General features: G+C 43.8%; 1 protein-coding gene across 1 annotated transcript; it reads right to left on the bottom strand.

Annotated features, from left to right (window-relative positions):
- Positions 1-3,647: 3,647 nt before the first annotated feature.
- Positions 3,648-23,629, bottom strand: suclg1 (succinate-CoA ligase GDP/ADP-forming subunit alph). The gene is made up of 9 exons (XM_055923814.1): positions 23,521-23,629; positions 21,098-21,198; positions 19,238-19,354; positions 18,870-19,082; positions 18,663-18,720; positions 17,245-17,328; positions 14,655-14,806; positions 6,828-7,016; positions 3,648-4,105 (listed from the first exon to the last, which is right to left on the bottom strand). Exons 1-9 carry the CDS (start codon positions 23,552-23,554, stop codon positions 4,079-4,081), a joined length of 975 nt encoding a protein of 324 aa, XP_055779789.1. The 5' UTR covers positions 23,555-23,629; the 3' UTR covers positions 3,648-4,078.
- Between the last annotated feature and the right edge of the window lie 208 nt (positions 23,630-23,837).

Raw genomic sequence — 23,837 nt, 5'->3', positions numbered from 1 at the left:
ATTGCTTGCTGTTTGGGGTTTTAGGCTGGGTTTCTGTACAGCACTTTGAGATATCAGCTGATGTTAGAAGGGCTATATAAATCAATTTGATTTGATTTCTTCTCCACTCAACCTGAAACCACCCATGGATCAGCCAAAAGGCCTGGTTCCACCCTCTTCAAAAGTCTTACTCCCTCCCACATGTCTATGTTAAAGATACATTTGGTCATGTCCATCAATGCAAGGCTAGGGCTCCGAGCTCCTCACAACACCTTTTCCCCCTTCCATTTCACCTCCAGAACTCAAACTGGTGTCCGGCTCACTCTGTTTGAACTTGACACCAACCTTCCTCAACATACAGTCTCCCTTGTTATTGCTTACTTCAAGAGATTCAAACCCATACTTTTCAGCCTCCTCTCTCTTCCCTGAACCAATTACCCGACTGCTTCTGGAAATATTCAACTTTTCCAAACCAAGATGTATTTTTAGCCTCCGAGAAAGACATGCTAAGCCCTGTACTACCTCCACTTCAAATTCAGTCAGCCAATCTACCTCGGTGCCCGGTCAAAACCAGTCTGACATGCATTTCTTATTCGGTGGAGTTTAACAGTGGTTGGCATCCAATATGTTACATTTCCACCCCAAACTAAAACTACAGTATAAATCTATTACACTTTGTTATACAAAATGGGAAAACTAAAATAAATATATATTTTTATGACCATACCAACTAACTACACTCATTAAAAACCCAATACCTCATTCCACTACTTGAACCCTATCTGCTCCTGCACCGTGCCATCGGCCTGGGAGGACGGACCACCACTCAACACACCCTGTAGCTCTTAAGTCAAACCTCATATACTTCTCTGCAGCCCTAACATCCATTTGTGGTTTCCATTTCTGTAGTACAGTTGATAACCATTTCTAAGAAGCCAAACTTACTGAAGCATATATCATTCGTTGGCCTTGTAGTATCTGTGATTTACATTAGTTACTATGCTGTTACTAAGCAGTAATGTATTACGGCAGTCTTATGTTACTACACCTAATAGGAAATGCACATGCACATCATTGGGCCGGGGGCTGTAGAGCACGAGAGGTTTTGACTAAACTTAACTGTACTCCCGTCTCCTGCCTGGTCATTTCTTCACAACACAAATATTACAGGCCTATCCCTCTGTGCCGTCACAGATCTACTACTCACAGGTGTCCTCTCAGGATCCCTCACTCACGACCCATCCTCCTCTACTTTCTTCACTGCCTCAACATATGAAACCTGCACTACTTTGACCACTTCAACCTGCCTCTCTCACACCGGACACTTCCAATCCCCAGCAACATGAGCAACCCTACAGTTGACAACTTTATCCACAGAAACTACACAATCCTCTATCCCATGCCCTCCTGCACACTTCCCACATCTTGGAATCTCCCTCCTACACACTGCTGTGACATGACAATAAACGTTGCACCTGAAACAGAGCAGTGGATTCGGCACAAAAGCCAACAGGATAATTGATATATACTAACATGACCTTGTCGGGTAAAGACTGACTCAAAAATGACTGACAGTGACTGTTTCACCACGCTCACCACCGGATCTGCGTCGCATCAAACAGCGGGCATCACAAACACCAGGAATCTTCAACTGCTTCCGCTCCACACTTAGCGCTACCCCAGAAATCACTCCTTGCAATTGTGCACTTGTCCTAAGAGCAAAGCAAGGAACAGATTTTGACCCAAGTTGCGTGACAAAATGGGAAAACTAAAATAAATATATATTTTTATGACCATACCAACTAACTACACTCATTAAAAACCCAATACCTCATTCCACAACTTGAACCCTATCTGCTCCTGCACCGTGCCATCGTGACACCCTCTGGTCAGAAGCACAAACAAATATCACGTCCACTACAGGTTACCTTCACTGATTCAACTGCACCAAACTCCTTTCTCACCCACCCTGAAACCATAAATGATCCACTTAATCCAAAAATATCACTCCTACTGGACCAGATTCTTCTTCATGCCCATTAATACCAGGCTTGAGTTCCGAGTTCTTCATCACACCTTCCGCCCCATTTAACTCACACTCCTTCACTTCCATTTCACCTCCAGAACCCGTTCTGGCGCACGGCTCACTGTTTGCACTCAACACCAATCTGCTTCAACACCCCAACTCCATGTTTATCACCTTTCTCAAATTCAAATCCAACCTCTGCTTTCCTAATTATTTTCTTCCTCCCCCATTCCTCAGGAATCCACCTTTCTGCGTCCCTGTCCCAATATTCCTTTTCTCCAGACTTCACTTGCAGCCCGATGTAACCCCCATCTCATAATCATCCTGCCCACCTCCGAAAAGTGTCTCCTCCAGGAGCCAACATTTTGAGAGCATCATCCCAATATAGCTTCAGTCCTCTCCAATTGCTTTCCTTCTCATGTGTCTGCAAAGCATGCACTGGGTTTGGGCTGAATTGGTCACAGGTGGAAGCCAATCAAGTTGTAGTGGCATCTTAAGTATGATCAAAATTTGTTGCACCTGAGCTCAATTTGAAGTGGCATAGCAAAGGGGTGTGAATACTTATGTAAATGAGATTTCTGTATTTTATTTATAATAAATTTGCTAAATTTTCTAAAAACATGTTTTCACTGAGTCATTATGGGATGTATGTAGATGGGTGAAAAAAATATTTAATCAATTTTGATTTCAGGCTGAAACACAAAATGTGGAATAAGTCAAGGGGTATGAATACTTTCTGAAGGTTACTGTACGCTCTACTAGTCTGGACAAGGTACACAATTAATTAAATGTAGCCTACAAGTGGGCCAATTGACTAAGGCTGTGATGATCAAAATGTAATGCCTGATTCACACAATGTTACTACGGTGAATGCTTACCCAGGCTGATCTACAAATAATGAGTAGTTATGGATGCAGGGGGATTTGTAGTCGGTAGTCACCTGCACTGTCAAACAAGCCTATAAACCTCTCCATTGATTGGTCTTTTGACTAAACGGAAAATCTCAAAAGATCTGATATGATTGGTCAAAATACTAATTAATGGGTGGGGGGTGGATCAGAATTGGGCTGCTTCTGTAAACACAGCCTTAGTATTCATCCCTTAAACCACAGTTAAGAGCAGTTATGAAAAGTGAATTGAGAAGGAATTAACATTTTCATCTGGTATACAGTTTCAACATTTGTCATTATGTAATGAAGCAATGCAATCATACTTTAGGACCAAGAAAAGGCCTCCTACACACTTTCCAAGGAGACAAAGAGAATAAGTATGCAAATGCAAATCCTGTATTGGGTGACATGTTAGCTCTATTATAGCACCTGAAATCCCTGGATTGTATATACACTGCCTCCTAATTGGCCTCACCAGGGAGTGACACTGCATGACGGGGGAGTGTGATTGGATGAATTCAGTTCAGTGGAGACCTTTTTAAATTGGAACAAAAGATACCCATCTTCCAAATATAGTTTAGTATTACATACCATTTCCAAAAAGACATTGTATGTAATGCTTTTACACTGTAAAGCTTAGCAGAACCATCCATACCTCATAAAACCAATAACACGTTCCCACTGTCATGCCAACCTGTGTGTGCGCGCAAAAGAGCAAGAGACAAGCATAAAAATTAGCCCACAACCAAAACTGTGTTTGAGAAATATTTTCTTATTCAGGTTTATAGCCAGTGAGAACAGATTTGAATGGAAACACCAGATCACCTCAGTTACCATGGCATCCCTCAATAGTCAAACTAAGATAGACACATCAAAAGCTACCATAACGGATGGCAATAACTGTCCTCTAAAGGACACTTTTACTTAAGTCTATGACAAGCATGTTATGTTTTGAAAAAGACACCATCAAGACACACTGATATTATTACTCTCGTGTAAAGGTATGAATTCATAGCTGAAATTAAAAACACTGCGTAGTGAGTGTGCGTATGGCAGTTTAACTGAACTGCAGGAGAGGGCGGGTCTGGAAGTTGTAGGACGCTGGAGGGCAGTGCGTCCTCAAAAATCAGGGTGCTCGGCTTCGTTAGGGGAGATGGGGGTGAGGGGTGTTGCCTCTCGCCGTTTACAACATCTTCCTCTTCTCAAACTCCTGCAGAGAGGGGCAGAACAAACAGAGGGGGAAAGAGGAGAGATTATTTATTCATGTGGATTCACACAGTTTGTTTACATCTGGAAGCTACAGGGGGTGGGTGAATGGGTGCTAGTAGACCCCAACAAGTCACTTTCCTTTCTTCCCGGGGGTTGGGAAGGAATGTCTTCGTCACAAATGGCACCCCCATTCCCTACATAGTGCACTACTTTTGACCAGAGCCCTATGGGTGCCATATGGGATGTAGACAATCTATTTATCTCATCAGGGATTAATGAAGAGTTTATAAGTAAAAATCAATTCAAAATTGTTATTCCAGATGCAAAGATAAATACCGTACAAACCGAATAAGGCGCTATGCAAGGCTCTACAGTGTGGAATAGTCCAAACACAGAAAACATGTATATTCACACCAAAGCATCCTGCTCCATAGGCATGTGATATGACAGTGAAAAAAAAAATGTGAAAGCACATAACCAAAAGGATGAAGGAGAACATCACGCATGGGATGTCGCCATTTACATACACCGTTTACTAAACACCAGCAGAGGAAGGACGATAGAACAAATACCTCTCCTTCCCTTCCGCCTAGAATTTCCAATTTCACAGAGGAAAAAGCTTCCTTTATGCAAATGTCATTTATCAGGTCTGCAACAACAGATGCGTGCTGTTGCCCATTGGAAAATGCCGTACTTTCAAAATACCTGGATGTCTACTGCCACCAAGTGGTTGAACAGATCTACTTCGGCTCAACACTCAACTTTGACACGGTGCTAGAGCAACTCGGCTGGGTGTGCGTGTCATCTGTAATGTAATACTCAGGCGTGTTAAGGGATGGGTTAAGTGGATCTGTACGCGCCGATCAAGGTCAGGGACTTGACTTTCTGAGAAAGGGACAGAGAAAGAGGGAAGAGAGAGGAGAAAGCACCTGGGGGATGAGCGGGGCTGTGTTAGGGCATCATGGTGGCCCCGAGGCGTCAGGCACTCTCTGATGGATGAAAGGAGGGCGAAGGATGGAAAAAGGGTCGACTCAGAGACTGTTCTGTCTGCTACTGCACGGCAAGTGGTACTGATGCACCAAGTCTGGTCCCAACAGGACCCTGATCAGCTCCTAACCCCAAGCCACTGCTAAATAGTTTACCAATAGCTACTCAAACTTACGCTTGACCCGTCACATACGCTGCTACTGTTTATTACCCGTCCTGTTGCCTACTCACTTTATCCGTACCTATATATGTACATATCTGCCTCAATTACCTCGTACCTCTGCACATCGACTCGGTACCCCATGTATATAGCCAAGTTATCATTACTCATTGTGGATTTATTCCTCGTGTCATTATTTTTCTATTTTACTTTTCTTTTTTTTTAATGCATTGTTGGGAAGGCCCCGTAAGTAAGCGTTTTTTACAAAACATGTGACATTAAATTCGATTTGAAGAGGGCGAGAGAGCGAGCGAGAGAGAGCAAGAGATGCAAGAAGGATCATCCTTGTGTGTGACAAACAGTCAGGAGGGGACAGTGTCAAAGGTCCTCAAGACAGAAAGAAGGGAAGAGGCGGAGCAAGATGAGAGATGAGGGCAGGATGAAGGAGAGGAGAGGGAGGGATGAAGAGTGCTGGTGTGCGACAGGGACATTTTGTCAAGAAGGGAGGCCATGAGAAAGAGTAAAAAATGGAGGGAGCAGCACACATGGGTGAATGGAGGTTTATGTGGGCTTGACAGAGTCTGCGTGGAATGCTAGGTGAGTGGAGTTAGCACTTTTGGGACTATTCTATCGGTGACAAGCAAGCTTAATCTAGCGCAGTTACAGTACTTAAAAGAAAACAAATACTTTAATCTAGGTGTGGACACAAGGGGAGCTTCACCGACCAAGCAAAAACACTAGAGTTGGGCATTGTACTGTACTGAGAGCTGAGCATGTTATACCAAACCAAACTACCCCCCTGCAGGCACAACTTTGTTTGTTTGCTCTGGTGTATCGTGTGTATTATTACGCCGATTACAGCAGCCGCCAATGAGATTAACAGAGACGTATGAACACAATGGGCTGGGAAATTAACAGGCCGAGAAAGAGTTTTTCATCATTACGCGCAATGATTATGAATTAAACCAAAACAGTGCTACCACCGCACAAATCCATATGTGTGTGTTCGGGTTTGCCACACTGCGCTCGCTCGTAATGAAAGAATAAGATGAATGAGTGTAATACACGCTTTAACTTTTTATACGTCTTGTTAAAACTGCCGTCCTCCGGTGATAAATTGAAATAAACAGGCAGCAGCAGCGGAGCTAAATTGCCCGCCCCGGCATCAACAGCCATGGTTATTAATTTCCCCCTTTCACCTCGCTGTTGCCTTTTGTTTATTACGTATTTAAAACAAAGTTCAATCCCAAGTCCCACAACCTTGCTTGTTAACAAACCCAAACACTGAAAACGTCAACAGACTCAAGTAGAAAAAAACTCAAACGTACTCAACCAACAGTAAACTCTGTTTAGTTCATAGTTTTTAGTATATTTGAGGGAAGAGGCAGAGTTGGGATGTGGGACTAAAGTAACCCTTTTCGCCGTCCTCCCCCAGCTGCTATGAGAGAACGGTAACGGTCCGTCGCACCACTGAATGACAAATGTTCTCTCTCTACTGGTCTCACCCATAGAGTTGGCTAGAGGGCTCTTGAACCATGGAAGATAAATGAGCTCTAATACATATCTCTAGTCTCACCTTGAACATGGTGCTGCCCAGCTGGGCAGGGGACATGCTGACCACAACGCCCGCCTGCTGTAGGGCGGCAATCTTCTCTTTGGCTCCGCCCTTGCCCCCTGCGATGATAGCACCGGCGTGACCCATCCTACGGCCCGGCGGGGCAGTGAGCCCGGCGATGAAAGACACCACAGGCTTGGCATTCGCTCCCTGTGGGGTGAGAGAGAAAGAGCCTCAGTCACACTTGTATTCTCAGACAAATAACAGAATAGACGCTGCAAAACAGACAAAATGTCTTCCTGTTAACAGCCCCTCTTAAATAGGCCTTCTTAGAAGCCATCTTACATTATTATTAAAACAGATGGCAGTGTACAGTAAATGTTATATTCACATTCATGTCATATTATATTACATGCTCTGTCCAGATGTGTGTGAAAGAGTCAGAGACCATTTAATTGCATTGGTGTGAGCGTGGACGGGCACGCATACACACACACCCCTCCCTGCCATTTCATATGATCTCATTCTTGCAGAAGCAGGTAATTAGTCACACGGACACTGATTAGCACTGGCCCTGTCCGCTCAGCTCGTCCTGATGGATGGCTAAATTCAACATTCGAGGTAATCTTCCAGTGCTGGCGGGAGGGGAGAGAGAGCTAATATTTCACACTCAGGAATAACATCATACTGGGGATGAAAGACGCAAGGGTGGGGCTTGTTCGTTAGGGTATGGGAAGGGAGACTTTTTTTAAATGGGTAGCTACAAAATGAGCGTTTCCTATTAGACCAGGTACTGTCGTAACTACCCGTTTCAGTACATTTTTTGCCAAACGAACACAATCCAGACCTCTCTTCAGACGCTCTTACTCGGGTACTTGCCTTGTGATAAGGGTCTCCATATTTCTCTCCCTCATTCCGTATCCGAGTTAACACGGCGTGTCAAACAAACTGGCCGACGAGCCCGGAAAGGTGGGCCTCCCGCTTATGGCTTTACTTCCCTTCTATCATTTCAGCACAGGCGTTCCAAATGGAGCGCTCCTGAAACCGGCAGGTATGTACAGCAAGACGACTCCTATTCATTTCAACACGCTTGAAGACACTGGATAATTGTTTAAGCAGAGCAGCCAATCTGCTCATCTCTCAGCCAAGAAAATCCATTTGTAAAAGTTTTTTTTTTTTTTTTTTTTTTTTTAAACCTGTCTAACAATGGTACAGTATTAACAAGAGATGGCTCAAAGCAAAGGTTCACTGAACGGGGGAATATGACCGCAATCAAGGAAAAAAAGGTGCCGAGAGGATACTAATTATTATAGGTGAATGTTTCCTCTTGTAAGGTGGCCCAACATGTTTTCCTTTAAAATGGGTCAGATCGAGGGTGTCCATGCCGTCCTGCAGGCTTTTGTTCCAAACCTTCTACTACTCAGCTGCTTTTCGGGACCTTGACTAGCCGAAGCAGGGCTGGCGCAAAAGCCTGAACATTCAGTAGCTCTCCAGGAGGGATGGCCACCTCAGTTTCAGAACCTCTATTTGCAATGCGTCCCCGTCCATACAATCTTATTCATTACGATCAACAAGTCAAAACTGATCCTGGATTCATGAATGCAAGCCCAACGCCGTTCCTCTAGCTAGGCCCTAAAAACTCCAGTTCCGACACTCGCTTGTCCCGTCCTAATGAATTCACAACTTTGACAAAACAAACCATCCCCGTGTGAAATCGACACTTAAATCTACCTAAGCATGTTAAACATTAATTGACTAATTACAGCCTATCTTCCCTCAGAGAAGAAGTCGGTGCATAATAAGAGAAGCTGAATTAGCATTTGAATGTTCCCACCGCCTTTGTCCTCCATTGTTAACCGGGGAGATGCATTACTTTAATAATGGAACTAGAGAGAAGAGAAGGTTGTTTCCCCACCTCTTCTTCAGTTCGTTCCCCCACAGGAGGAGCGGAGCAGGACGCAGGGGTTGTTTCGAAAGGGGGAAGCCTTGCTGTATGCTCGAGGGTAGAGCCTCAATCTTGTCAGATTAAGACAGACAATTACAACATTTACGAGGCCCCCTGCTCACACACTAGATGTGAATGAGTCTTCTGCCCCACCTCTTTCTAAAATCACTCCCCTGCCCTCCTAGACAACAATTGGTGTGTTAGTGAATTACAAGGGCTTTGAGTCATGCGTAAAGCACCTAGGAGAGAGAATGCAAGAGCAGGGGCTAAGAGTCGGAGGATAAAATGAAAAAGGATTAAAGGATACGTTTAGTGTTCACGGAGGGTTAGCTGCCAAATACTCTACCTGTCTCATTGGAAAGCATGGGCCCAACAGTGTTCGGTCTTAGTTAGCCATTTAATTTTACAAATGCATGGAGGCTGAAGAATACTAGGTGGGATTTAGAAGTCTCAAAAATAAAAATAAAAAGAGCATAAGACCTTCAGTAAAGGTGACTTACACGGAACAAAAATATAAAACACAACATGCAACAATTCCAAACATTTTACAGAGTTACAGTTCATAAGGAAATCAGTCAACTGAAATAAATAAATTAGGCCATAATTTATTTCACGACTGAGAATACAGATCTACATCTGTTGGTCACAGATACCTTCTGCCTCATACAGTGTGACACCTCTCCTTCGCATAGAGTTGATCAGGCTGTTGATTGTGGCCTGAATGTCGTCCCACTCCTCTTCAATGGCTGTGCGAAGTTGCTGGATATTGGCAGGAACTGGAACATGCTGTCGTACACGTCGAGCCAGAGCATCCCAAACAAGCTCAATGGGTGACATGTCTGGTGAGTATGCAGGCCATGGAAGAACAGAGACATTTTCAGCTTCCAGGAATTGTGTACAGATCCTCGCGACATGACCATCAATAAAATGCAATTGTGTTGGTTACCCGTAGTTTATGCCTACTCAAATACCAAAACCCCACAATGAGGCACTCTGTTCACAACGTTGACATCAGCAAACCGCTTTGCCCACACTACACCATCTTGCCGGTACAGTTGAAAACAGGATTCATCAGTGAAGAGCACACTTCTCCAGCAGTTTGTGCAGAATTTGTTTGGTTGTGCAAACCCATAGTGTCATCAGCTGTCCGGGTGGCTGTTCTCAGACGATCCCCACAGGTGAAGAAGCCAGAAGTGGAGGTCCTGGACTGGCGTGGTTACATGTGGTCTGCTGGTTGGACGTACTGCCAAATTCTCTAAAACGACGTTGGAGGCGGCTTATGGCAGAGACATTAACATTAAATTCTCTGGCAACAGCTCTGGAGGGCATTTCTGCAGTCAGCATGCCAATTGCACACTCCCTCAACTTGAGACATTTGCCTCCCGGGCTTTGACGCAGACGGCCGAGAACATGAAACGGTGCACAATTGGCCCAGCATCGTCCGGGTTAGGGGAGGGTTTGGCCGGCCGGGATGTCCTTGTCCCATTGCGCTCTAGCGACTCCTGTGGCGGGCCGGGCGCAGGCACGCTAACACGGTGACCAGTTGTACGGCGTTTCCTCCGACACATTGGTGCGGCTGGCTTCCGGGTTAAGCGAGCAGTGTGTCAAGAAGCAGTGCGGCTTGGCAGGGTTGTGTTTTGGCGGACGCATGGCTCTCGACCTTCGCAGCGATGGAACAAGACTAACAACCAATTGGATACCACAAAATTGGGGAGAAAAAGGGTTACAGAAAAATCATAAGAAAACTTGAGCCATCTGAGGCATTGTGTTGTATGACAACTGCACATTTTAGAGTGGCCTTTTATTGTCCCCAGCACAAGGTGCACCTATATAATGACCATGCCGTTTAATCAGATTCTTGATATGCCACACCTGTTAGGTGGATGGATTATCCTGGCAAACGATAAACAATCACCAACAGGGATGTAAACAAATGTGTGCAAATGTTTTATTTTAGCTCATGAAACCAACACTTTACAAGTTGCCTTTATATTTTTGTTCAGTATATTAAAACAGACAGGTTGGCAAGCAGCCCACAGAGTTAGAGGAATAGTTTCAATATGTAGGCCATGCAATGACCTCTAAAAGTGTGTACTAATTTTAGCTCTGCGAAATGAAAAACATCAGTGCAACTTTAGGGTGCATAGATCTCCCTTTCAAGGCTCCTCCTTTGTAAATTAGTTGATTGTCTATTTTTAATACATCCTCTCTTTTATTGGGCACATTATGTCAAGTGTTACACTTTTAATAAAAGACTGACTCAACAATTTGATCTCCATCCCCTAAACTCCAATCGTGTACAAGTGCTCACCAAATGGTCGATCGCGATTTTCAAGGCATTTCTAGTCGAGCACCAAAAATGTCTGTAGAAAGGCCAATGATAAAGGCTTGCTTTTATTTTTTTGCACTGTTGTTGGGTAGAGACACTTGATTCAGAAGCCCTGCGCATCGGGTAGGCAAAGTGATCCCATTTTGAACTATTTAAATTTGTCTCAAAATATCGTGCCTACAGCTTTCACAACCCCGGCCACAGCAAAGTTTGATACTAGCCTACGTGAGATTTCATTACTTTTAAAACAATGACCAGAGGGAGACTTCAACACCATTACAAAACGCATTCCTCCTGACTTCCACTCGCGCTGCAATGAATGAGTAGCCAAGTCCATCAATAGCCCTGCCTTTTTATTATTAGCAGCTCGTCGTGTCCATTTTAATAAAGGAATATTATAACTTCCTCTGGTCATAGGAACAACATGAATTTGTGCATGAGACGGATGCATTGCAACTTGAGTTTCACCATCAGGTGGCAGATGGTGTCCCCTCTCTCTGGTCAGTCTCACCGGAGGAAAGGAAGGAGAGAGCACGGGACCGTGAGAGGCAGACCCTCTGCTGCTTTCTTCCTCCCTCAGCTGTGACTAATACCGTGTTCAAAACAACTGGGAACTTGGAAATCTCAGACTTCCGACTTCCGTGCGTTCATGACAACTGGGAAAGGTTGCTTTGAACGGTCATCCAACTCGGAATTCGAAGTCGGAAAATTTGGCCATCTTTCTAGAGCTCTGACTTTCCGACCTGAAAAATCACTGACGTCATAATTTGACCTCTTCCCCCTCCCTAGAGTTCCCAGTTGTCTTGAACGAACCATGACAGATCAGTAAAATATAAAAAGCGAATATGCTAATTGTTTAAATTTATGCTCAGCTGTGCCTCACAAGTGCTACACCAACTGATCTAGACGCTTGAGTTTTTAAATATAATATGGTCTGAAGAACAATATTGGCAGGCCAGGCATAAATCCAATATGCTGTGATAATGTATTAGTCCTACTATACAAACCTCATTCCTACAGAACTGTTTTTATTAGGTGAATGTAAGTTAAGTCATATTTTTTAAATCTGAGAAGTAGATCTCTGCCTTCTTTGAAAACGATCTCGACTCAGAAAAGGTTGGCGATCACTGCTTTACACCAACCCTATTTCAACAGTCTTTACCCAGCACCACCTAACCTCTGCCAACCTTAAAGAATATTTATAGACAAATGACTTAAAGCATGCAGGTAAAATGTTGTACAACTTTTTATGAGCATTTACAAGATGTAATAAATGTGTTTTCATAAGGCTTAAGAAACACTATCTTATGTCTATGTCTCAAAATGTCAACTGACTCAAAATCCATTTTTAAGACCAAGAGCTCCGCTGTCTGTCCTGTCTTCCGTAATGGAATCGATACGCGGCCGTCGTTAACAGTGGCGACGTCTCAAATGCACCCTAGTCCCTATATAGTGCAATACTTTTGACCAGAGTCCTATGAGCCCTGGTCAAAAGTAGTGCACTATATAGAGAATAGGGTGTCATTTGGGATGCACCCAGGGGACATCTACTACATCTCTTCCAGGAAGATAAAGTTCAATACATGTAATGTTGCCTGACCTTTCATTGATCATGTCCTCTGCGTATTTCACACCAAACCCTCATTTGTAATCTGTCCAGTGTGACGAAATTCATTAAGGATCCGTCCCAAATGGCACCCTATTTCCTATATACCGCACTACTTTTGACCATGGCCCGGGCTTTGGTCAAAAGTAGTGCACTATATACGAAATAGGGTGCCATTTGGGATGCATACTAGGATGATGTGTCTGCTGTAACTAATAGATTGAAGGGTATGAAGGTTTTTCATCTGTGTCGAAAGAGATCATTTTGAAATATCTATACTGGTAAGGGCATACCAATGTGATATTGTATTCTACTTTTCAGTAGAGTTCCAAATGGCACCCTATTCCCTAGTGTCATTGTATTGTACTTTTCATGTACGATTCCCTTAAGTGTCTAAAAATATGCCTAGCTGATCTTATGACGAAGTAAAATAAATGTATTTGTGTGCATGTTGTGGATTCAGAAAATAAATACTGACAATAGTTAGTATTTGTGTTAGGGTTGGGCAGTATTCAGATTTTCCTACCGTCATAGAGTATTACTGGAAGTGCACACAAGGGACTCTATTTCTAAATAAAACACATTTTGTATTTATTTTTGATGCAAATATTTTTTTTTAGGCAACATGGATCTTGATTTTGCCATCTAGCCACTTAGCTAGCAAACCAAATGCATAGATGGAGCCCTGAACTGGATATAATTTATTTGGCAAATACATAGTTAACTTAGCTATAACTTAGTTTTCTGAAAAACCTAGGAATTTTGGGAAAGCTACCGACATTTTGCAACCCTAGAAAAGAAAATGTCTGATGCATGGAATTGTTCAATGAGACAATCTAAAGAGAGGAACGTCATTTTGGGGCTGGCAGCAGCTCAGATAAAACAATTTCAGGCTTTGGTTAAACTGCTGCCTCTGTGTGGAGTGTTGAACACCAATCGACTTTCTGAGAACTACCCGCGGCTTACACGCTCAAATTGGATGAGCCCGGTTTGTACATGAGGAAGGGAGAGAGGCTGCGTCCCAACTGGCACTGTAATCCCCATGTAGTGCACTACTTTTGACCTGGGCCCAAAGGGCTCTGGTCAAAAGAAGTACACTATCAGGAAATAGGGGGCCATTTTGGCCTCAGTCAAAGAGTTGTTCTCCAGACACGGAGGGTGGTGAGAGAAAGATTTGCATGCATTAGGGCAGCAGAAAGCACATCAAATTCATATTTATCTTCCGAACACCTGACACAGACAAACCGCATAGTGTGTGCACACATACGCGTCACAATAATCTCTATGCTCAATCAAAATTCTGTGTCTTGACAAATCTAGAGGGCAACACACACACTTGGCAATAACTGTCACTGAAAGGCACTTAACCACTTTTCAAGCCTTGCATAATTCACCAGCCATGCTCCAAAGATCAGTCTCTCCCACACCTGCCAGGAAAGTGTCAATCAAAGGTGTGTGCCGTATTCTGCACCATGAACCCTAACCCTCTCCCTCACTGGAAGTACATGCATTCTAGCTCACACCATCAGCCTATCAAGAACCCAAGGTCCATTAGCAGGTGGGAATACACACAAACAGTGTCTTACTATACTTGAGGACTTTTGGGAACCAACAATTGTTTCCTATTGAAAATCCTATTTTCCCTAACACCAACTCTAACCTTAAAATAGCCTTTTTACAAGTGAGGACAGGCAAAATGCCTCACTTCTCTGAATTTTAGTTAGTTTACCATTCTTGTGAGGACTTCTGGTACTCACGAGTATAGTAAAATGTGTCCACTCACACAAGTTTTGGACCTGGGGGCTCTGAGTGTGCCCTCCTGAGGGCGGAATCAAAGAGATGAAAGGGAGTACCTGACAGAACCACTCATCTTTCCAAAAGGGTCTGGAAGATTCACGAAAGCACTGGTGGACCATTGACAAAGTGTTAACAGTCTGGTAGCATGTTAATGTGTGTGTCTCCTCTTACAGAGTTGTGCTGTTTGAGGTAATCGGCAGCGTTCTCCTCGGCGTTGCCTCCGATCTCTCCGATCAGGATGATGCCGTCTGTCTTGGGGTCCTGCAGGAACACCTCCAGGCAGTCGATGAAATCTGTCCCATTGAAGGGGTCCCCACCGATGCCTGAACAAAAACCACACGAACCATTAGAACACAGCTACGCTGCTTATATCCATAAGATGGATGTCAGATGTGACCGTAGGCATAGAGTACAATGTACTTGTCATTTTTTATTTAATATGTGACTAGGAAAGTGGTATGTACGCATTAAAAATAACTACACTGAGTGTACAAAACATAAGTAGCGCTTTCCTAATATTGAGTTGCACCCCTTTTCGCCCTCAGAACAGCCTCAATTCGTCTGGGCATGGACTCAACAAGTTGTCGAAAGAATTCCACAGTGATGCTGGCCCATGTTGACTCCAATGCTTGCCACAGTTGTGTCAAGTTGGCTGGGTGTCCTTTGGGTGGTGGGCCATTCTTGATACACACCAATTCACCCTCAAGTCTCAATTGTCTCAAGGCTTAAAAATCCTTCTTTAACCTGTCTCCTCCCCTTCATTTATACTGATTGAAGTGGATTAAACAAGTGGCATCAACCAAGGATCACAGCTTTCACCTGGTCAGTCTATCATGGAAAGAGCAGGCGTTCCTAATGTTTTGTAAACTCAGTGTACAGTGCCTTCAGAAAGTATTCAGACCCCTTGACTTTTTCCAAATTTTGTTACGTTAGCCTTATTCTAAAATGGATAGAGAAAATAAATCCTCAGCAATCTACACACAATACCCAATAATGGCAAAGCGAAAACAAGTTTTTCGAAATGTATTTGAAATAAAAAACAATACCTTATTTACATAAGTATTCAAACCCTTTGCTATGAGACTCGAAATTGAGCTCAGGTGCCTCCTGTTTCCATTGATCATACTTGAGATGCTTCTACAACTTGATTCGAGTCTACTTGTGGTAAATTCAATTGATTGGACATGATTTAGAAAGGAACACACCTGTCTATATGGAAGGTCTCACAGTTGACAGTGTATGTCAGAGCAAAAACCAAGCCATGAGGTTGAAGGAATTGTCCATAAGGATTGTGTCGAGGCACAGATCTGGGGAGGGGTACCAACATTTTTTTGCAGCATTGAAGGTCCCCAAGAACACAGTGGCCTCCAGCATTCTTAAATGGAAGAAGTTTGGAACCACCAAGACTCTTCCTAGAGCTGGCCGCCCAGCCAAACTGAGCAATCGGGGGAGAAGGGCATTGGTCAGGGAGGTGACCAAGAACCCAATGGCCACTCTGACAGAGCGCCAGAGTCATTTCTGGAGATGGTTGTCCTTCTGGAAGGTTCTCCCATCTCTGCAACAGTCTACTAATCCAGGCCTTTATGTTTGTGGCCAGACGGAAGCAGCAACTCAGTAAAAGGCACATAACATCCGGCTTGGAGTCTGCCAAAAGGCACCTAGACTCTCAGACCTTGAGAAACAAGATTCTCTGGTCTGATGAAACCAAGATTTAACCCTTTGGTCAACGCCAAGTGTCACGCCTGGAGGAAACCTGGCACCATCCCTATGGTGAAGCATGGTGGTGGCAGCATCATGCCGTGGGGATGTTTTTCAGCGGCAGGGACTGGGAGACAGGATCGAGAGAAAGATGAATGGAGCAAAGTACAGAGAAATCTTTGATGAAAACCTGCTTCAGAGCGCTCAGCACCTCAGACTGGGGAGAAGGTTCACCTTCCAACAGGACAACGACCCTAAGCACACAGCCAAGACAATGCAGGAGTGGCTTCAGGACAAGTCTCAATGTCCTTGAGTGGCCCAGCCAGAGCCCGGACTTGAACCCGATCGAACATCTCGGGAGAGACCTGAGAATAACTGTGCAGCAATGCTCCCCATCCCACCTGACAGAGCTTGAGAGGATCTGCAGAAAAGAATGTCAGAAACTCCCCAAATACAGGTGTCCTAAGCTTGTAGCGTCATACCCAAGAAGACTCAATACTCTAATCCCTGCCAAAGAAGCTGTAACAAAGTACTGAGTAAAGGGTCTGAATTCTTATGTAAATGTGATATCAGATATATAAATATATTAGCAAAAATGTATACAAACTTTTTTTTGCTTTGTCATTATGGGGTAATGTGTATAGATTGATGAGGGGGGAAAAAACGATTTAATCAATTTTAGAATAAGGCTGTGACGTAACAAAAAGTCAAGGGGTCTGAATTCTGTCAGAAGGCGCTGTATTTTGTCTATACCAGGGGTGGGGCAACTAGCAGACCTTTTTGTAGTCCCGCAGAAAAATCTTCTCTTTGCCCCATGGCAAAGTGTAGAATTGCATGAAATTACTCTAAAACGTCAGAATGTTCTCTCCGCTGAAATTTTCCTTTGGGCTCTCAAAAGGCTAGGGCCGGCTTTGACTGCATGGGTGGGTACGCAGACCCGCGAGCCAGTGAGGCTCGTCATTATCTGTTCAGATGTTTTAGTGGCCACCATCCCATCAAAGTTGTATATCCCCAGTTTTTAAATTTGCAATATCTGTATATCATAATGTTTAGTCCCACGTACCAATGCAGAGAGACTGTCCCAGGCCAACTTGTGTAGTCTGGTGCACAGCTTCGTATGTGAGAGTTCCCGACCTAGAGACAATGCCTGAAAGATAAGAAGAGAATGAGGATCCAATTCTCTTAACAAGCATCCTTCCCTTTTCCCCTTCTTGAGAGGTAAGGAGGAAGAATGCATTTAAGTATGGGAAAGGACCTATATTTATACTGTATGGGTGCGGCCCAAATTGCACCCTATTGCCAGGTTCTTATTTTTCAGAGTAAATAACCCACGGACACTAGAGAAGCTTTAACCAAGTTTAATTCTTCCCAAAGGTTCTGAACAGCTGTAATCAGACAGCAAAACATTTCTCTCCATCACAGTTAATACATCCTACTTAAGACACTCCCTCTCTCCAATCCTTAGTTTATGCCCAACAGGAAGTAGGTAACCAGATACTAAACCCTGATTACTCCCTTAAGGGGAACTGACCTCACCCCTCACCTCCTGACCTCAACCCCTCCTTCACCTAATCCACAGATATCCATCTGTCTTCCCTATATCAACACGTCGCTCTCCTCACCTCCATCAAATCCATTCCAAAGCCTTCTGGCTTTCTACAGAGAACCCTTAACTTCTGACATAAAACCCATTCTCTCCCACTCTTTCTATTCAAGGCTTCCTCTCTATCATTTATTTAATATCTCAATGTTCAAAATGTCAAACCCAACACTATATAGTGCAATACGTTTGACTGGAGCCGCATAGACTATAGTGAATAGGGTGCCATTAGGGACGTACTGTATGCCTTTGCAATGAGCAGCAAGTGGTCTAGGATGTCAGTGCAGCGATGCAGCTCCCCAGCAGTCACTCCATCAGCACAGGCTGGTGGGAGGAGCTAGAGGAAGATGGGTTTATTGTAATGACTGGAATGGAATAAAAGGAACAGAGTCAAACATGTGGTTTCCATATGTTTGATGTGTTTGACAGTGTTCCATTAATTCCATTCCAGACGTTACAATGAGCCAGTCCTACTATAGCTCCTCCCACCAGCCTCCAATGCACCTGGAGAAACATTTGCTATGGCTGAGTCTGATGCCTACAGGGCCGCAGCACTGACATCTTCTCAAACTGTCTGCCGTGAGACAATGAAGAAAATAAACCGCATGGTCGCTCGCTGAGCGACTAGCGCAGATAGCCACATGGGCAGAGGTCCTTTCTCCTTCTCACTTCTCTGACTCGTTCTCCCGATTCAACTACACGCATGTCATTTCGGAGACTGAAGCACGTATCGTGGGATCTCTAACCTACTGTTAACTTTCCATAAGAAACAGAACAAGCTGTTGGTCTGTCAGCATTATGACACTGCTGCCAAGTAAAAGCGGATTTTATTCAATGAGTCACTGAGATGAATGGAAGTGAGCCAGGCAAAAATCTCTCACCAATCCTTCCTTTCTTGTGAATGTGGCCCGGCATGATCCCGATCTTGCATTCTCCCGGCTGCAAAATAGGAAAACACAAAGTTAATACCAAAAGTGTGTGTTGTGTTCTAGCCTCTTACGTTGATCATTCTGGAGCAGTTGCGGCCAATGAGGCGCGTAGTGCCCTGGCGCAGCAGCTTGTGTGTGTGTGTATACATGTATTCTTACATTAATAACTCCGGGGCAGTTGGGGCCGATCAGGCGGGTGATGCTCTGGCGCAGCAGCTTGTGTTTGACCTTGACCATGTCCTGCTGGGGGATGCCCTCTGTGATGCACACCACCAGGGGCATGCCGGCATCAATGGCCTCGATGATGGCGGCACCCGCGAACGGAGGGGGCACGTAGATCACTGTGGCCTCTGCCCCGGTGCCCTCTCTCGCCTGTAGGTGCGGACAGAGGGACATGGTGAATTTAGGGCTTGCTATTCATCAATGTATTTATTTAACCATTTCTTAACCAGGCAAGTCAGTTGAGAACCAGGTCTCGCTTAGGGCTGAATAAGACCAGAGACAAGAAATAGTGGAACACATTTAACCTCCTTGACAGAGTTGAAGACGGGCACGCCGAGGTGTGTCCTCCCCCCCTTGCCGGGGGATACGCCACCGACTAGCCGGGAGCCATAGTCGATTGCCTGCTGACTGTGAAACGTCCCCTAGAGAGGGAGAGAAGAAGGAAGAATCAGAGAGATTCAGCTAGTTCCAATCCACCCAGTCGTTTCTCTCTTGACCTTAGCCCACTTCAATGTTTGATTGCTGATCTGTAAGATGGAAGCAATATCGTGGAGTTCCTTCAGTTCAAAGGATTAGGGCCAAGGGGAAGGGAGGCAGCGGCTGACTGTGATCGATGGAGCGGGGAGTTGTCCCGGTCAATTGCGGCACCAACCGCAAACCTTGAGATATTAAAACCAGGTATAAGGGAATGAGGAGAACAGGCCTGCCATCCACCATTAATCAACAGGGCAGAATGGTGCCCAGTGCCGGCAGAGGGAGGGGGCATGGGAATCAAGCTGAAATGGATGGGTACACGGACACCGCCAGCATATTAAGACTAGGTACAACAGCAGGTAAATCAAGGAGTATGTGAATGGTGGTCAGAAAGGAGATTTGGTAAATGATATTCAGGTATTTTACTGTGTCTAACTGTCACTTAGTCTCCCATTGACCTAAATGCATGACTAAGTGAAATTTCTACTTAAGTGTAAGTTAGGATTTGCCTGTAAGTGAAAGGGGCTTAGGTTGGCATCACATACAATCACTTTAAATCCAACCCAGGCACACTAAACGACCATAATCAATGGCATTGTTTCTGTATATCTTGAGTCATCAATCAAAAAAAATATATGTTTTAAATCACTCAGTCACAACTTTACTTTTTCAGGGACACTGAGTCCAATAATGTGTCGTAATATTAATATTCAACCTGCCAAGTTCCATCAGCCTTCTCAGTTAATAATTACAGAGGCTGTCTAGAAACGCTATAGATAAGTGGCTACGAGGGCCAACTACGACACGTCCAAATCAATGACCCTAATGTTAAAACTATAATTACCAGCAGTAAAGAGAAAGGAAAGACTGAGCCAGCACTTTATTCCCCCTCGCAACGCAGATATCTTTAAAATTTCAATATTTCTTCCTTCCACCAGTCTCATCTTTTTTCTTCCTCTGTTCATTTATAATGCCACGTGCACCGTCTGCTCACTTTGCTCTTTTCTCCGGTGGTGGCGGTCCTAGCCATCATCCACTAATGAGCGGACAATGAATTTGAAGTATGGTTTGCTTATCAAGCCATAGAGGAAAGTCGGTGCGCAGCAGCAGCAGCGACACTTGAGTCATTGCTCAGCCCTTTCTAATTAGCATGAGTGTTCATTAGAAGAACTATATTTAATAACCCTATATTAAGTTGATGAAGAGTTGTTGGAGAGGAGGGGGGGGGGGGGTATTAACCTACAAGGTGGAAGAGGAGAGAGTTGTTCGCTTGTTGGACAATGATGCCGATACTCTTCTTTTGACTGGGCCTTCCATCCTCACCTAAGACATTATTGGGGAACGAGATTATGCTGTCATTTATCTGGGGATAAAGTGCTCAGTTGCAGATAGCTAGCTACTGTGCTAATGTAGGTAGATCGTCAACCATGTCTGTTGACAGTGAAACACAACCCTGATTGGGTTATTGTGTTTCACTGCCAACAGATAACCCAATCAGGGTTGTGTTCATTCGGGACCAAACGGATGAAAGCAGACAGGGAGGGACTACCTGGACTTGTTCAATAGGAAATGCACATTTTCAATAATTTCAGTTGCAACGGTTAAGATTTCCTTTGAGTGCCGTAATGAACACAACCCAGTTGAACGCAGACAGCAGCCAGTGTCGGCCGGGTGTTGTGTAGCCTACATACCTGCTTCCCTGTGAAGCCTTGGCAAATGACCTTGGTGTCTTTATCAATGTAGAGGTTCTTTCTTGAAGCAGTATAACAGCTCCTTACTCCAGTTTGCTGCACTGCAAACGGAGACGGAAGGAGAGGTAAGTGAAACCACACACAGGTGACATTTCCAAAAAACACTATTGTCACATCATGATGGAAAGGGGAGAAGGATTGCCATCTAGGAGACAGTTCAGTGTTGTTGCCTGAGCTGTTGTCACATGTGCCTCTGATTACTTTAAATCAAATTAAACAGACCTGATAGGCTCTGGGCCTATGTTCCAAAACCTACAGTACAACTGTCAGCAGTAAAACACACATACATTATCCAAGCATAGTGGCCTACATAGCGTGTTTTTGCTGTCCTTTGTGCCTTTTCTCTCATGATTGATATTGAAAGGCAGGGAAAGGGGGATACCTAGTCAGTTGTACAACTGAACGCATTCAACTGAAATGTGTCTTCCGCATTTAACCCAACCCCTCTGAATCAGAGAGGTGTGGGGGACTGCCTTAATCGACAACCTACTGTTCCCCAGGTGTGGATATCTGCCTTGCTCAGGGGCAGAAAGACAGATTTTTACCTTGTCAGCTTGCGGATTCGATCCAGCAACCTTTTGGTTACTGGCCCAATGCTCCTACCCGCCAAAATAAGCCTATGAACGGCATTAGTCTGTGCAGTTCTGTATGACAGTCATGGTGAGATTATTATTTGACAAAAGGCAAGTAAGTTATAAATAAGGGAAATGAAACAAATGACCATGAATGTGTATAGTAATCTACAGACATTTGTGAGATTCAGAAGTGGAAATTCTGCTATTTGGCAATGAAGGCTTCCTTAAACAGAGGGCAACATCGTTCGTTTGCTAGCTAACGGTTAACACTTCATGTTGTCGTTTTTCCTCCATTTGTTTTGTGCATGTAACTAAACTGAGGCAAAAAATCCAATAAAAAAACAAACATTGATAGGGTCTGATAGGCTACTGATTGATAAGGTTATTTTCAGGCTTCTGCGCAGGGGCAGCTGGTCCACAGAATTAGCCAAGAACCCTATGAGCTTTGGACCTATGCTATTTCTATGAGCTGGTCATTGTGTAGCTAGCAGAATATAACAGGCTAATGTGATACTACATTAGCCGTTACGGGATAGGTGCCGTTTGGCGTAGAACAGAATTTGAAACCAACCTTAACGATACCACCTTCGTTCTCGATTCGGCCAAACGTATCGCCAAGTTAAGGATGGCCGTAAATGATCTATGCTATGCCAAACATGAACTTACTTATCCTGTAACGGCTAATGGAGCATCGCCTTAGCCCATTGCTATTGTAGAGCAATGATATGCTAAAAACAATTGAGAGAAGAGACGGAATAGATGGGTGACTTAAGTCATTTCATACCAACCAACCAGAGTTTGAGGAGTTTACTACATGTAGTTCAACAAGTAACGTTAATTGAACTACAATTTGCAGTATCTTGGTGGTAACGTTAGTTGAACTAAATTCAAATCTAGGTAGAGTCGTCATTAGTTAACTAATTGCTTTTTTTTTGCCATGTGGCAGTGTAGCTAACTAGCAGAACTTCAGTACTTTTTTAGCGAAAAGTAAATGGGTTAAGTTGGCAATCATTTCCTTTATTTCTCGGCATCACCGCTTCAGATCTGCCTAATTCTCACTTTAAACAACTTTGTATTTAATGTGCTACATTCTGTTAACATATCAACCCAAAGTGATCTGTTCTTGCAATTTGTAGTCTGACATCTCAGATGATCATTTTACACCTAACGTTAGCAGTTTGGATGTAGTGACCGACTTTTTCAAAGTAACTTTGGTTAATTAAGTAAACCATTTCTTAAAATGAAGGTATACTAAAGCTATGTTTCTTCCAGTGTGAAATAATTGGTAGCTTGGTTAACTCTTTTCAGAGTACTAGTATCTTCCCCCAACACTGCAAACAACATCGCCTGTAACTACGTCCATATAAAGAGATGTAAATCACAAATTGAAAGCTTTACTAGCTGTTTGCAGCGTACAATACAATGGGGGAGTAACGTTAACGTTAGGTGGCATTAGCTTACCAAGCTACCAAAACAACTAACTACATGACAGTTACAGTATAGCTAACTACATGTCCTAATCTCATTTATATAATTGACATGCTACATATAAAGCCTAAAGGACAAGCACGGTCAAAGTTCAGTAATTCGGACTGTGGCCTGAAATTGATGCGCTATCTGCATGCTAAAAGAGTTAGCCAATATAGATGCACGAGCTCTGAGTGCCATGGCTATCCTGTGAGCAAGAACCAACATATCCCGTGCAAACCGTGCTCCGTGAAGCACTTAATTTACCAGACACTAAACATTGAAGACTTTTAAGGAGAACACATATGTTGTTCTACTTACAGAGCAGCCGGGCAAACAATCTACTATGCGACATCTCCGGTCATTCACCAATGACACCGGAGGCTAGGGACCTAAACGTAGAAGGCAAAGGGCTGACTATAAATATGCCCAACTAAAAAAACATTTTGAAAAAATGTTTGAACTTGTTCAACCGGGATACCAATGAAATATGTTGTCATTATACCAATTATTTAAGTCGCTGACAAAATTAGTACAACCAGTGAGATGAACATTTCTCCAGGCAAATATTCAAGGTTGGCTTTAAACAGCAAAGAATTCTGGATAGTGGAGTTCATCATCAACTCGGATGAGGCCTG

Source organism: Salvelinus fontinalis, chromosome 5 (genome assembly GCF_029448725.1).
Source record: "Salvelinus fontinalis isolate EN_2023a chromosome 5, ASM2944872v1, whole genome shotgun sequence".
NCBI lineage: Eukaryota > Metazoa > Chordata > Actinopteri > Salmoniformes > Salmonidae > Salvelinus > Salvelinus fontinalis.
Note: the sequence above shows the minus strand (reverse complement) of the source record. Positions and strands in the feature narration are given on the sequence as shown.

Coding starts and splice junctions, on each gene's coding strand:
- suclg1 (XM_055923814.1), bottom strand. CDS start 23,554: ATGTCGCATAGTAGATTGTTTGCCCGGCTGCTCT. Junction 19,083..19,237: donor TCTTCAACTCTGTCAAGGAG/GTTAAATGTGTT, acceptor CCGCACCTACAG/GCGAGAGAGGGCACCGGGGC. Junction 17,329..18,662: donor TCACAAGAAAGGAAGGATTG/GTGAGAGATTTT, acceptor CTTATCTTTCAG/GCATTGTCTCTAGGTCGGGA.